Here is a 16,005-nt window from a genome sequence, read left to right on the forward strand (position 1 = left end):
TTGCTAGCTCGTCCATACAAACCTAACATTCCCATGAGATACCGCCATTCTTTCATGTTCCGTATGAAAATTAGAAGGTCGTCTGCGTATGCCAGAAGTATCAATCGAGGTTCTATGGTTTTCATTGGCTTTAATGGTGGGGATTCCTTGCGTGATATGGCTTGTATTCCTGTCAGTTGTTGTTCTTCAAGTAGCGTCCTAAGCAAGGGTTCAAAGGCGATGTCGAATATCAGAGGAGACAGAGGATCTCCTTGTCTGAGACCTCGTTTTTGGGTGATGGGAGCTGCCAGCCAACCATTGATGGACAAGTGAATATTAGTATCAAAAAATAAATTCATAAACATGGTAATCCATTGGGAGGGAAAATGAAAGGCTTCCATTGTTTTTTGAAGATATGTAGGATGGATGCGGTCATATGCCTTTTCTTGGTCAAGTAGTAGTCCAACAGATGAATCCTTTGGAGAGGTGTTCTTGATATGTTCCATCATGGTTTGGGTTACCCATCCGTTGTCTGATATTAGTCGATTTGGTAAGAAACCTGTTTGATATGGATTAATCATCTTAGGTAACGAACGGTTTAAACGGTTGGCCAATAATTTCGTGAATAGCTTGGCATCGCAGTTGATCATCGACAAAGGGCGCCAATTAGATAGCAGTGTGCGATCCCCTTTTTTATATAGAAGGACCATCCTCGTTTCTTTCCATGACTGTGGTAGGTTTCCTGTTAATGCATCATTGAGGACCATACGAAGCAATTTCATTGTAAGTGGATGTGTTCTCAGCAGAATCTTGTAGAGTTCGAAACCAAGTCCATCTAAACCGGGGCTTTTGTTTATAGGGCTTTGTAGGACAAGGTTGTGATAGTTGAAGAAATAAATAAAAAATAAGTGAGACAAAAGTATATCTTTATTGAATGAGAATAAAGTGAGAGAAAAAGCTAACGCAATAAAAAACTCCCTAACATATAAATGACAGCTGTTACACAAAATGTTGATTTTAAGATAGATCATTCAGATCTATCTTATAGACACCACATTACCCCCTACCAGTCTGAAGACGTTTGAATTAAGTCCTTCTTTTACGGGTTCTTTTTTGAGGTTTATGATTTGTGGTGTGTTCCCTTTTTAATTTCTTATTGAATTGGGGTACTGCAGGTTCTTGCTTTATTTTACTCCAATATTCTTGAATGGTCACATCACTGTTAAAATTCTCTGATGGTTCCCAAGTGTTATGAATAGCATCATAATTTAACCATTTGACTTTGTAAAGGTATTTTCCTGATTCAGGGTCCAACTTATGTGCAACTATAGCTTCTACTTCATATGTTGTTTCTTCAACATCATTTGGTTGGTTAACTGCTTTCAATTGAGAGGCGGTATAACTTTTTGGTAATATATCACCAGTACTATCTTTTAGAACATATGTTCCATTCTGAGTTTTTCTTACTACTTTATAAGGTCCTTCATAAAGTGGATCCATTTTAGATCTAAAACTGGGATGTATTTTGACACGCACAAAACTATCTGCAGGGAAATCTTTTTGCATGTGCTTGGAATCAAATTTTGATTTTTGTTTGTTTGTGGCTTGAAGTGTTTTTTCTTCAATAGCTGGAAAGATAATTTCTTGAATTTCTTTCATTCTTTCTTTTACTTGTTTTTCAGAAAGTGGTTCTGCTTTACCATCTTCCTCATTATATTGTTTGAAATCATTTAGTCTTCTTCCAAACATTACACTGAAGGGTGTGGAGTTATGTCTTTTGGATACTTTATTGTTTAGGGCCAACTGTACACTTGGTACGAATAGGTCCCATTCTCCAACTACACCTTCTACGGCTTTTTTGATTGCATTCATTGTTGTACCTACAGTTCTTTCTGCAGCACCATTGGCTTGTGGATAGTAGGGCGTGATTAACCTATGGTCAAAACCAGCCTTTTGTTTGAATCTCTTCATTACTTGGTTTGCAAATTCTTTTCCATTGTCTGATTGCAACACGGTAGGTATTCCGAAATCACAGAAAACAGGAATTATTGCTTGTACTACTGATTCAGCAGTTTTATCTTGTATAGGACGAAGGATTACGAAGCGACTGCAGATATCAATCATTACTAGTAAGTAGTTGTTATTACGATACGTTTGTGGTAATGGTCCTGCCAGGTCAATTGCCCAGTGGTCACCAGGTAATTTAGCGCTTACAGGTTTATGTGGGTTATAACCTGCTTTTACTATGTTAAACTTTTGACATTGCTGACATGACTTTACAAGTTCTATTGCTTGTTCTTTTAGTTTAGGCCAGTGTAGTCCATTATTATGTATCGCTTTTACGATAGCTTCAGCACCAAAATGACCAAATAAATGCGCTTTTATCAAACATTCATTTTTCTCTGTCTCCGTTGGAGGTTCCATCATGTTATTTTCTAAATAGGTCACGCTAGCTGCTCTTACTACTTTGTCAGTTCCAACTTTGATAAAGTTGGTAGATTGTATTTTTTCTGTAGGTAGATTACCCTCCCCCAGCTCTTTGTCCATTGGAAAAAGGCGAGATAAGGCATCAGGTAAGACATTGTTCATACCCGGTAAGTGGACTACAGTGAATTGGTAATCAAGGATGGTATCCAACCATTTGTTTAACATAGCATTCAAGTCTTTTTGCGTGTGGATGTATACTAACGCTTTATGATCTGTATGAAGGGTGAAGTGACGACCCCATAGGTGTTGATGGAACTTGTTGAGCGCGAAAACGATTGCCAATAGTTCACGCTTAGTGGTACCATAATTACGTTCAGATTTCGTCAATGAACGTGCCATGAATCCAATGTGACGTATACGATCATGTTTATCAATTTGATATAGGACAGCCCCGATACCAACATCCGATGCATCAGTAGCGACATGGAAGGGTAAATCAGTTTGGGGTGGGTGAAGAACTGGTGCATGTAGCAGCGCCTGTTCCAGGTTGCCAAAAGCATCATCATGTTCCTGTGTCCATAAGGTACCTAAATTACCCGCAACATTTCGAAGGCGATCGAGAGGTGCGGTAAGGTTTGATATTTTGGGAATATACTCCCGAAAGTAATTAACCAAGCCAAGGAAACGTTGTATATCCTTGCCAGTGCGAGGTTTGGGCCAATCCTGTGTGTTCGTTACTTTACGTGGATCCAAGTAAGTTTTGCCGTTAGTGGATACGCAGAAGCCTAACAAATAGATGGTCTTCTGGGCAAAGTGGCATTTTTTAGGGTTAAGTATCAATTTGACACGAGTTAATTCTTGGATCACCAACTGAACATGTGTTAAGTGGTCATCGATGGTTCGACTAAAGATGACGATATCATCGACGAAAGTAGCAACAAAATTACAAAAAGGATGTGGTGTGAACAATTTGGTCATCACCCGTTGGAATTTAGAGGATATTGGCTTAAGACCAAAGGGGCATCCACGGAACATGTATTGCTTCCCATCGACGGAGGTAAAAGCTGTTTTATGCTGATGTGGTGGATGAATTGGAAAGCGATGGAAGGCATTTGTCAAATCTAATGTTGAGAAAACATTAGCACCCTTTAGTTTAGTGAAGATGTTTTGTATCTTAGGTAAGGGAAATCGATCATCCTTTAAATATTTATTGATATGACGAGGATCAAGACAAGGTCGCTTATCTGTATATTTTCCTGTGATATCTTTTTTAGGTGCCATAGTCAAAGGACTATTCCATCTATTATCTACTGTTGATGGCACTTCACAAATGATACCATCTTGCAACCATTTATCAACCGTTTGCTTTACCTTTGGTACTAGAGCAGCAGCGATATTATAAGGAGCACGATAACAACTGACATTATCAGGTGTGTCTAAATATATGATTGCGTCTGGATGGGTGCAAAAGGAATCAGTAGGTATTTTTTGATTAATGTCTAGATCATGTTTTAGAGCATCAATAAAATTTTGTTGTGTGGTAACAGAGCCATAAGGATCTTCATTGGGTATTACTACATCTTTGATGGGACTTTCCTCATCATCTTTCACTGGGGGATCCCAAGAGAAACATAAACCGGTGTGACCTATGCCTAATAGATGCATGAGGTCAGTACCAATAGACAGATCTCTATCAAAAGCTAGGTCCATCACCTCAAAACTAAAGGTATGATGTATACCTGAATAAATTATATTCAATAAGGGAGTGTGACCATAACTTTGTATAGTGATGCCGTCATTAGCTAAAACTATAACACTATTATCATTATTGGGGACGATGGGTATTTTATGTTTTAAACAAAAAGCTTTATTAACAGAAGAAAAATTGGCACCAGTATCCAGAAAACCGAAGATTCTTTGATTCTCTACAGAAATGGCAACATTAATTTCTTTGTCAATTTGTGTTGTTTTATTTTCTTTTATTTTCTTTTGTTTCATTTTCTTTGTGATTGACTTACAATCTAAGATGTCGTGATGAACATCATCATCAGCATCGTCCAGATCCATCTTGTTGTTGAAGACAGAGGCAACAGTGTCAACAACATCTTGTTGAGCAGCAACACTCCTAGTGGCAGAGCGTGCCGTTTTCTTTGTGGGGTTCACAAAAACTTTGTTTTTGTGTCCAGCACATTTGTGTCCAGGCATGTAGGTTTCACCACAGCCTCTTCGACAAAGGACGCCTCCATTAGGTCCTTTTTCATACCCTGGTCCAGAAGTACGTTTAGAGGAAACCTTGGTACCTCTTTGCGTAGGATGAGCACGCTTTTCATGATGATCATCATGATGATGTCGTTTCTTCGTACGAGCTTGTAGATCCATACCAGAAAGGAATTTCACTATTTCGCTTGCCTCCATATGTAATACAGAGGAGTCGGAATTGACAATCTTATCCAAAATCTTGCGCCGCCAGTAAGATGGCATCTTGGAAACAGTACCTAAAAATAAGGTTGCCTCCAAAGAAAATCCTTCTCCTTTGTAAGCGTTACACGCAGCAAGGAAGCGAGCACCGAACATATCAAAGTCCTCATCATCCCTGGGTTCCATATCAACTAGATTTTGAACCTTTCGGATTTGCTGCTTAGGAGTATTAGCATACTCCAAAAGCCATCCTTTTACCATTGCCCAAGTGGTAGTAGGGTCATTAATTTGACTACACTTAGTAGCCAAAAAGACTTTGTAGTCATTCCCAATGACTGAAGGAATGTACTTGCGAGTAGCTTGATCCAAGTCTAACTCATACAATTCCACCCTTGTTTCAAAGGTTTCAATGAATTCAGCCACGTCGTGATAAACATGACCATATCCCTTAGGCACACGTTCACGGGGAGACATTAAGCAGGGCATTTCTTTAAGCCTAGGAAATGTCACTGGTCCAGCGATTTTAACCACATTTTGGTTATTCATTTCCTGGATACCAAAAGCAGGCTCATCAGGGAATCTGCGGTGCAGTTGGTATTTGAAGTCATTGAGAGACTTCGTTTTTTGATGAAGTTCCTCCATCAAATCATCGGTTGGTTCGTTGCTTTGGGCTGCTGCCAAAAGACGATCATCCAACTCATCAATTTTTTTAGTCAAAATTGCCAAAGAATCTTTGGCTTTTTCCAAAGGCGAACGAACAAAGAAAGGAGCAGAGAGATCCGACATGTTGTCGCTGGTGGTGGTGTTGTTGTTGGTGATATTGTTGTTGTTGTTCATGTTGTTGATGTTGGTTGTTGTATTCACTTAAAAAAATGTGATAGTTGAAGAAATAAATAAAAAATAAGTGAGACAAAAGTATATCTTTATTGAATGAGAATAAAGTGAGAGAAAAAGCTAACGCAATAAAAAACTCCCTAACATATAAATGACAGCTGTTACACAAAATGTTGATTTTAAGATAGATCATTCAGATCTATCTTATAGACACCACAAAGGTGTTCTATGTCTTCGTTAGTTACCAAGGTCATCAATTGAGATTGCTCTGTCTCAGACAGAGCCGCAGAAGAAGGGATGTTTGCTATCAGATGGTCAATGGCTTCTGTGTCGACTGGATCAGTGCTGTATAGGGATTTGTAGTAGTTCCTTGCTTCCATGATGATGGCTTGGGAATCTGTGGCTATGTGTGCAGTGGTTGGATTCTGAACCGCTGTCATTGTCCTTTGTTTTGTCCTTGCTTTCAAGACTCCAAAGAAATACTTGTTGTTTCTTTCTCCTTGTTCTGTCCATGTGGTATTAGATCTGATTATGAGTTGTTCCACTTTTTGTTGATAAAGTGAGTCCAGTTCATCTTCGATCATTGTCAGTGTTTTGGGTGTGGATGTCTGTTCCCTCTGTTTTTGTAAGGTTTCCAATCTAGATCTTAATTTTCGGTTTTTTTGTGATGTATATTTAACCGTAAAACTTTTAATCTTAGTTTTGATTTCGTCCCAAAGTGTCTGTCGATCGACCGAAGTAAGATCCTTGTCCTTGAGGTATCTATCTAGTATCATTCGAAGTGCTTCTATAAAATCTTGATCCGAGTCCAGTTGAGGATTGAAACGCCAAACCCCAGGTCCATAGTTGATAGATGTCTGAAGCATCAAGGTAGTGGTGAGCATATGGTGATCAGTCCAACTTGAGGGAAGGTATGATATTTGACTCTGTACTAGCTGCGAAGACAAATCTGGTGTTGCAAAGATGTAGTCTAGCGTTGATCTAAGACCGTATCGATGGAATGTTGGCGCTGGTTGGTATACTTTGCCCTTGTTGACCTGTTGGTGTTTGTATATGTCGACGAAGTGCATGTGGATGTATTCAATCCATTCTTTAGTGTCTGAAGCATTGTGTTCCGTCTGGTATAGGTGAAGGTTGAAATCTCCTACTAAGATATGTTTGTCTGGTAGAGGAGGGTTTGTCAGTTGTGGATTCCGTATGAAGTTCTTATAGAAATCAGGTTTATCGCTGTTTTGAGCAGGGCCGTAGAAATTGGTGATATGGCAGATTCCTTCCTCTGTTGAGGAGTTAATGATGGTTGCAGAGGTACATCTTTCGTCTGTACTTACCGCTTGATTGGTCAGATGTAATTGTGGGTTGATGCAGATAATTGCCGTATGACGAGAGAACAAGCAATCCATGTTGGGGAACAAATAAGATAGGGTGGTGATATCGTTTTCCAGTAAATGTTGTTGTTGTAGGCGGTTACTTTTGAGCTCTTGTAAGCAAAGGACGTCTGTGCGTGGATGGAGGTTCGATCGAAAGTAGCGAGCTATTTCTCTTTGTGTGGAGGTGTGTGTTGTTTTGAATATGCTTCTAATATTCAAAGTAGATATATGGATGTTGTTGATCATGGGTTTTGAGGTGATATGTGTTTTTGTTTGTTTTTAGGGATTTGAAGAAAGGGGAATAAAATAGAATACAAGAGAATAAAATAAAATAAAATAAAATAAAATAAAATAAAATAAAATAAAATAAAATAAAATAAAATTGAAAACAAACTACTTTACTTCCTTGAGGAAGAGGTAGTCAAAGTATTGAGCCTCGATTTCCTTTGTGATGCCGTTGAAGAGAGAGGAACTATAGTGGCTGTCGAGGCTGTTGTGGTTTGTGGTGCAAGTCTTCTGTATGTTTTGGATGAGCTCAGTGCCATCATCTCTTTGGTTGAGTTAATCACTCGGCCTTTCTTGTTATCAATGGAAGATGATTCTTCTGGGTCCACATCCATGGTGGTTCTTGTAGTGATTGGTGCATACTTGGAACCCTGAATCCCCAACACTACTGTATCCCTCTTTTCTTCATGAGAGACCTCCTTTTGGTTATCCAATTCCATTCTTTCATCTTCTGATACTGAGTTATGTGACGAAGAAGTTGACCTTTCTGATGATGAAGCCACTGGTAATGGTGTTGGCATCGCATTTTGAATTTTATCATTGGGTGATGAAGGAGTAGAGTTCTCTTCTGTTGATATCATTTGCTCCTTTTGTTGTAGCTCTTGTTTTTGCTTTATCTGTTCGTATTGTTCCAATGCCATGTTAAAATCTTCCTTGTTCATCTGACAGAATTTGGCGGTATGTCCTTTTTCGAGACAACGAGAGCAGGTAATTTGTTTCATCACTGGACATTCTTTGCGAATATGTCCTGCCTGTCTGCATTGATAACATACTGGTGGAGCACCTTTAAATGTAGCAGGAATATATCTATCCCAATGAGCCATATATAACATTCGTTGCAGCGGGCGATATTTCTTGTCTACACCATCATCATTGGTGTCAAGGAGGATAGATACTTGACCTTCAAAGAAGTTTCCATTCATCATTTTCTTGATTTCACATACTTTGCCATAAAATTTCATTGATTCAAGAATACCTTCCTTTAACACTGATTGTTTCTTGGGCACATAGTTTAGAAACACTCTGGTCATGCGTGGTGGTTGCGTTGACCCATTAAGTCTGGTAGGGCTTGCCCTGTAGTTCACTTCGTTGATAGTAATTCCTTTTTCAATCGCATCACTTGCATGTTGACTTTCAACAAAAGTTACTTCTAATAAAAGGTTGCCTCTGGTATTAGAGCCAAATCGGTTTAGAGGTGTAACCCCATCAATAATTCCTATTTGATCTTGGATAAGAGTATACGCCTCCGTAAGCGTGGTGAATTCCCTTTTTGGTAGTTCAAACAGAACCGCTTCTTCTTCCAACGTTTGTTGAATGATCTGTTCAGCTCTATGGATTCTTATTTGATCCTTCAGTTGTTCGTCTTCATAGAGGGTCACCGCAGTATAGTGGATCTGATCACCCATCAGATCCTTAGAATTCATAGGCGCTGGGACCTTTGCCTGAAGTCCCTTCGCCACCTTCTGTGCCCATGATTCATCATTCGCATGATGATGGACATTAATTCCAGGACTTGTCATTTTTGCCGTGAAAAAGCTCGGAATTGATACAGCAGACTATCTGGATGTAGTAGGCTGTGAATATGTAGTTTTGGATGGTGTTTTGATATAAAATAGTAAAGTTGTAACGCTTAAATGGTTTTGCCGATGGTGGTAGTAATCTTTAAGCGAAAGAGAAGTCCCAACGGTTTCGGTTGAATTCATTTCCGAGCTTGATTTTTGATCCTCCAAAAGGATATCTCATATTGTCAAAGAACGAAATATATGTATTGGGATTTTAATTTTTCAAAGTGTTGCAAAGGATCCTTTTCTGATTTTTTTAGATTTAAAGCAGAACTATTTCCAGATTTTCTATTTGGCAAGAATAGAGCAGTTTTGGTACCTAAATATGGAAATTATGCTTGACTAATCCAAGGTTGGTAATTATCAAAAATAAATACTTTAAATAACAAATAAAATTAGACACACGAAATTATTACTATATTTGGTTCTTCTATTGCATTCATTGCCAAATTTGGAACATATAAATTAAATTACCCTTTATGGAATAGACCATGGTCCTTATTTTGCAGAGTTCAATTTCTTAAATTATCTGATTTTCCAAAAGCTATAAATGCAAAATATGATATCTCCTAGAATCTGGAAATCGGAAATTTATAATCCAATATTTCAGAATTTGCTAGCTGTTACAACTCCTTCGAACGATCAAAAATCAAGCTCGGAAATGAATTCAACCAAAAAGCCTCTCTTCCCGACTAATCTCACTTTTGGTCGGCTAAACGTTTATCCATAGTATAACAACAAACAACTGCAACAGCAACAACAACAACCGGTAGTCATGTCGAACATGGACATGGACATTCCTTCAGGGGAAGGTCCCTCAGACATAGGTCAACGTTCGTGGAGTGTCGTAGCTAAATCTGGGCTCAAACACAAACGGATCCCAAATGGACTTCCTCGAAAAGATGAGTTTGGTGTCAAGGAACGACTGGAATACACAACATTGTGGGAAGAAGACGACATTAGTCAAAAAATGATTGCACGCAAGGCAGCTGCGATCCTCCAATGTGCTACTTACACTGAGGCAGTGTATTTTGAATTGCGCAAACAAGATTTCGATCACTATACCGAAGCTTTTGATCTAGTGGCCAAAGAAGTTGGGCGTTTGAAAGGAGCTCGTCGAGTAACTAGGTACAGCTATCAAACAAGTACTACACTCTTGATCGAAGTACAATTTGTACACCCTGCTGACAGAAAGAAGGCCATCCAACAAGGGGTAGTATGCAACAACATCCTTTACAAAGGTACTCCGGCTAATGAAGGCACATCCGATCAATTAGTAAGATTAACTTTGAGTCAACTTCCCTATTTTCTTCCTGACGATGTTCTTTGCAAAGAACTCCTCGATGGTCTACGACGCTATGGCAAAGTTTGTCAGATCAAGAAGATAACTAATCGTGGATACTTTGAAGGTGACGCTCTGGTACTCCTAGATACCAAACCCATTAAGGACATTCAATGGCAAACGCTAGATCGTAGACTCTATTTAGAACCATGGGATATGGAAGTGAGTGCTTCATACCGTGGTGCTCCTCCTATTTGTTTCGGGTGTAAAGAATCAGGTCATATTAGAAGAAACTGTCCCCGAATGGCAAATGTTACCTGTTACAATTGTCAAGGCAAAGGTCACTATGCTCGTCATTGCAAAGAAAAAACTCGGTCAGAAAAGGAAGCTTTGGATGAATACGTTAGACTAGCAGCAATTCGTGACAATGAAAAGAAGGTGGAAGCAACAAACCAGACAAGCAACGACCAGCATATGAAGGAACACAGTGATAAACTTCGCACGAACGTGACAACAAACGCAAGCATTGTCTCATTGGATGCGAATACTACAATGCCTGAAGGAATTGATGAACAAATGGTAGAAGAAACTTTCGATGAAAAAGAAAACGATGAGAATATTGTTACAGGATTGCTCCGCTCACGACTTTTCTGACTGGTTTTTCACAACTTTTTGCGCCACACAACTTTTTGCGCACGACTTTTTGCGCACGACTTTTTGCGTACAACTTTTTGCGTACAACTTTTTGCGCACAACTTTTTGCGCACAACATTTTATGCAAAACGTTTTATGCAAAAAGTTTGATGCTACAGTACATGAAATTTATTGTATCATTTTTTTCATTACAATGATAAGTAGAGAAGAGAGCAACCTTTTTGGTATGAATAAAGAAGAGTATTGTGTACAAGCCTTTGTTTACAACTTTTTAGGTTCAAATTTTCGTCATACTCTATATCCTGCGTGAGAATCGTTATATCATCTCTTCTTCATAGTTTTTACATTTTATTATACTATTCACCTCAATTTCGTTAAAATGATCAGTCAGGCACTCATTGGTAGACAATACTCTGATAAGGAAAGCATTGATACCGACATTAGGCGTTTCGCCCAAAAAAATGGCTTCGGAGTCACCAGGTCATTTAACAATACCAATGGAACCGTGTACTTTTACTGCCGACATAGATATGGATATAAGAATAATGTGGACCCTGAGAAAAGAATTCGTGTGGGAAGAACAAGCAAACTTACTGAAACTTGTTCCTGGAAAGTGTATGCAAAAAAGGTAGAAGAAGAATGGCGCATCTCGAAGATCAATCTTCATGGGGGATTGGTCATTGACGCCAGTAACGTCAACCAATTTAACATGGAATCTATCGAGGAACATGGCCATCCCACGATTACCAATGCGTTTATTACAGCTTCAATAATTCCCTCAGCAAGAAGATTAGGCGACGAATCGAAGAAGACTATTGTCAGCATGCTGGATTCAGGGGTTGAGCCATCAAAGATCGTTGCCACCATGCGTAAAGACAAGGAAATTATTACCACTGCTAAAGATGTTTATAACATCAAGCAACGCATGGGAAAGGAGGAAAACGACAATAGCAGCCAGGATGAAAAGTTGGTAAAGAAGTTGAATAGAATGGAGGAAGATGGCTTCTTTATCGATGTGAAGGTGGGCAAGTCTGGTGCCTTTCGTGCCATCTTAATAATGCATCATCAGGCGGTCGACTTTACGAGACGCTTTGGGGAGGTTTTGCTGGTTGACGCCACATACAATACCAACGATCTGAAGTTGCCACTCGTCAACATCGTTGGCTTCACCAACCTGGGGAAGGATCGTTTGACAACCTTCGTTGCTGCGACCATCCTGATGGTCAGTGAAGTGAAAAGCAACTACGCCTGGGCGCTCGAAACTTTTAAAAATGCAGTATGGGGAAAGAACGACATCAACACGAAGGTAACTTATGTATGAGACGATAAGGAGAGTAAAGACTAATTTCTTTTTATTTATTGCAGATCATTGTCACCGATCAGGATGTGGCACTCGAAAAAGCAATCGAAACGACCTTCCCTGAATGCCATCACATGCTGTGTGTTTGGCACATTTCGAACAACTTCCGAAAAAATTATGAAGGATCGTTTAGAAATGAAAATGGCCAACACGTAAGTACAGTACTGATTACTCCAATTGTGCGGTAACTATAGTCTTGTTCATTACCAAATTAGGACAAAGGGAAGGAAGTAAAATGTAGATCGGTGATAAACATGCTCTTTTACGACAAGGACAAGGACAACTTTGTCAACAACACAAAGGTGCTCCTATCAACTTTCGATTTATCACTAAATAACATAAAACTGCGAAAGCAACTCGATCAGTAAGTACCGTTATGGTTCTTGCTTTATCATAGTGATATATTTAACGTTGCTTTACTTTATTTTGTAAAAAAGGCTTTTATCTATCAAGCACAAGTGGGGAGGACCGTGGTGTGAAACCGTAAGGCACTACGGAACAAGGACAACCCAAAGGGCAGAAAGTGCTCATTCGTCTTTAAAGACAATGCTTGCAAGGAAGATGAGTGTAGGCAGTTTGGCAGGAAAGGTGGGGCAGTGGCTCACTGATCAGGTAAACTACAGTACCAACTCCATATCATCAAAATTTTTTGTAGTAAAGTGAATATAAATCCCATTTCTTCTTATGTTAGTTTCGGGAACAGAGGATTAGGTTTGAATTTGAAATGGAGTCCAGTCCAGTGAATCTCTATGAAGAAAAATATTTCAAGGACATAGTAGGGAAAATATCTCATTTCGCGCTGAATTTACTTTACAATGAATATCGAAAGAGAGATACTGTTGGTGAAGAATCTGAATGTAATTGTGCTGCTCGTAGCAGCTATGGACTTTTATGCAAACATACTCTTCCCGGCGTACTGATAGCTGACGATATAGACATGTTCTGGCATTTGAAGAAAGAAGGTATAGCTTCACAGTCATTCTTTTGCAATTACAGCATATATTGTTTTATATTACAGTATAATTACGATAATGTATTCTGACCCTACCGTTTCTGCTTATTAGAAATAGGAAGCTCCCACATAACACTGGAAACCGGTTTGATCGTTGATCACGAAGCTGCCATGGACAATATTCGTAGCTTATTGGAAAAGCTCCCAACTTCTGCGCTAAATGAGGTAGTTAGCAAGGTGTCTGTGATAGTTCAAAACATCATCGATGACAGTGGTCCCAAGGAAGTAATGCCATCAGTTAGTCGTCAACTCATTCTGCCCCAAAATATCAAACCCAAAGGTCGGCCAACGAAGAAACAAAAGCAAATACGAAAGTCGGTAGTTGACAGGATAAATGACAGCGAAAACAAAAATGACGACAAGCTTTCTTTGGCTCGGTGGGAAAGCAACTCCTGTTACATTGATTGTGTCATTGAGATCGTACTTAGGATTATCCTACCAAACGTATTGCCTTATGACGCAGATGAAAAAGGAATCTCTTATTTCATCAGCATACTTAAAAAGTATTCCGAGAAAGAGCAATTTGTCCTAGGAACAAAATTTGCAAGGGAGTACTTATGGGAAAATGGGTTCGAAAAGCACAACCTTTCAGACTGCCAACTTGTATATCATGCAATAACAGATGATGGCCCTTTGCAAGAATATTTCTCTGTCATTTTCAATGATCATCGGTCAATCAAAGCATTCGAAGTCATACGGAAAAAGGATGACGAACCAGTTGGAATACTATTCAATAAGGACAAATATCGACAGGGTGAAGTACTGTTTCCGGCAAGCTTCCTTACCATCAATGATGCAATAATATCACAATCAAATGAAGATCAGTATGACTATCCTGAAAGCGTCGTTATAGATTACAACTACTATGAAATCTGCGGCAGAATTTTAGCACAATCGGCTATTGGTGGCCATTTTTACTCTTACATGAACGTAGACGGAAAGAAATATATAGCGGACAACATGGCAGGAAGAATGAAAAACATAAATGGTAAAAAAATACATGGTAAAGTGGTAAACACAATCTATGTATTCTATAAACTTGTAGAATATCCTGCTCCGAATTATACGAAATCATCGCCATCATCTCGATCGCTGTCATCATATCCAAGCAAATCAGCATCACCACCGCCACGATCCACACGTTTGTCCACGTCTCCACACTTATCACCTCCTCCTCCATCATCTCCCACGTCAATTCAGGAATCTTCCTTTTCTTATGTTTCGCCGCTACGTTCTTCCCCATCCTCTACAGTACCATCTCCACAACTATCGTTTTCACCACTAATACGATCTCTATCTTCCTTCAAACGGGTACCTTCTCCACCACCACGATCCACACATCTATCCGTGTCTCCACACTTATCGTCCTCTTCTCCACACTTATCGTGCCCTTCTCCACACTTATCGTCCCCTTCTCCACACTTATCGTCCCCTTCTCCACACTTATCGTCCCCTTCTCCACACTTATCGTCCCCTTCTCCATCATCTCCCATGTTATCGGAATCTCCATTTTCATATGTATCGCCACTATCTTCTTCACCGTCCTCTCCAGTCACACCTCGAACAGCAACAGCAAAGAAGATACGTTTAATCCTGAGAGCGCCTAAAAGAAAAAGAGAGAACAAAAAAGAGGAATTTAGAAAGAAGCGAAAGTAAGTATAATGCGTTTACTTTCTTAAAACATTTCATTTAGTGTAATAAATTTGAATACAATAATTCGATGCTTTAACACACAGAGAAGAGGTTTTATTATACACGAAAGATAGTAAAAATTATTTCCTTTGTATTGGAATATAATAATAAAGATGTCTTTTGTACGAGTGTCTTTAAACGGGAAGATACAAAAAGTTGTGCACAAAAAGTTGTACGCAAAAAGTCGTGCGCAAAAAGTCGTGCGCAAAAAGTTGTGTGGCGCAAAAAGTTGTGAAAAACCAGTCAGAAAAGTCGTGAGCGGAGCAATCCTGTTATTATTTACCTTGTCTGGATTCTGTTTTTTTTTTTTTGTGTGTTATCTATAATGGACATCAAATTTTTATTCGATGATGGTCAGGGGAATATTGTTGATGAAGATGGGAATGATCCTATGGCTGCTGATTATCCTGAGCTGGACAAAGAATTGGAATCACTCACTAACATGGAAATTTATACAAGGTGTCAGAATGAACAAAATCAACGCGAGGAAGACCAACAAGACGAAGTTATGATGCAACAACAACAAATGGAAATAACGGCGAAATCCAAAGGACGCAACTACAACGTACATTCGGAAGACGTCAAATCTCTTGTCATCACTTATCATCTTGAAAAACTTGTGTCGGCAGCCAAGGCAGGTAAGGAATACGGAGTGGATGCACGAACAGCTCAACGGTGGATTAAAGCATACAAAGAATCTGGACAGCAAGACGAACCTGGAAAAAACAAAAAGAAACCTGGGCCGAAATCAAGATTAGGTGACGAACACAAACGACATCTTATTGAATTCATAGACGACAATCCCTCGGCGATCATCGATCAAGCTGTCAATAGTCTTACAAAGCAATTCGAAGGACTGGTTGTCAAGAAAACTGTGGTGCATGAATTTATGAAAAATGAATGCAATCTATCTCTCAAGAAGTCTCATTTCCATTCTTTGGCAAGAAACAGCGATGAAACGATCGAAAAAAGGTACGAATGGGTACTAAAATGGATGAACACTGACATGGACTTCACTACTAACTGCGTTTTTATAGATGAAGCAGCCTTCAACATCAACCAGCGTCGAACATATGGGTGGGCGGAAAAAGGTGAAGGTGGCTAAAACACGGTAGCATCTCATACAATACTAG

The 16,005-nt window shown here is 39.3% G+C and overlaps 2 protein-coding genes across 2 annotated transcripts; one reads left to right on the forward strand and one right to left on the reverse strand.

The window, feature by feature from the left end:
• Positions 1-7,975: 7,975 nt before the first annotated feature.
• BX664DRAFT_287132 (uncharacterized protein) lies at positions 7,976-8,989 on the reverse strand (the record flags this gene model as incomplete). Its single annotated transcript, XM_051541731.1, has 1 exon — positions 7,976-8,989. A coding segment is annotated over exon 1 (855 nt), but the record flags the coding sequence as incomplete, so codon positions are not given.
• A 563-nt stretch (positions 8,990-9,552) lies between these two features.
• BX664DRAFT_343125 (uncharacterized protein) lies at positions 9,553-10,758 on the forward strand. Its single transcript, XM_051547263.1, has 2 exons — positions 9,553-10,404; positions 10,472-10,758. The coding sequence occupies exons 1-2, from the start codon at positions 9,648-9,650 to the stop codon at positions 10,564-10,566; spliced, it is 852 nt and encodes a 283-aa protein (XP_051396441.1). The 5' UTR covers positions 9,553-9,647; the 3' UTR covers positions 10,567-10,758.
• Positions 10,759-16,005: the final 5,247 nt, after the last annotated feature.

This window comes from Halteromyces radiatus, assembly GCF_025201355.1.
Source record: "Halteromyces radiatus strain CBS 162.75 chromosome Unknown BX664scaffold_10, whole genome shotgun sequence".
Classification (NCBI taxonomy): Eukaryota; Fungi; Mucoromycota; class Mucoromycetes; order Mucorales; family Cunninghamellaceae; genus Halteromyces; species Halteromyces radiatus.

What these genes read in the sequence shown, in the direction of transcription:
- BX664DRAFT_343125 (XM_051547263.1), top strand. Translation starts at nt 9,648, where the DNA reads ATGTCGAACATGGACATGGACATTCCTTCAGGGGAAGGTCCCTCAGAC. An exon ending in TTCATACCGTGGTGCTCCTC is followed by an intron (nt 10,405 to 10,471) that starts CTATTTGTTTCG and finishes GGCAAATGTTAC; the next exon opens with CTGTTACAATTGTCAAGGCA.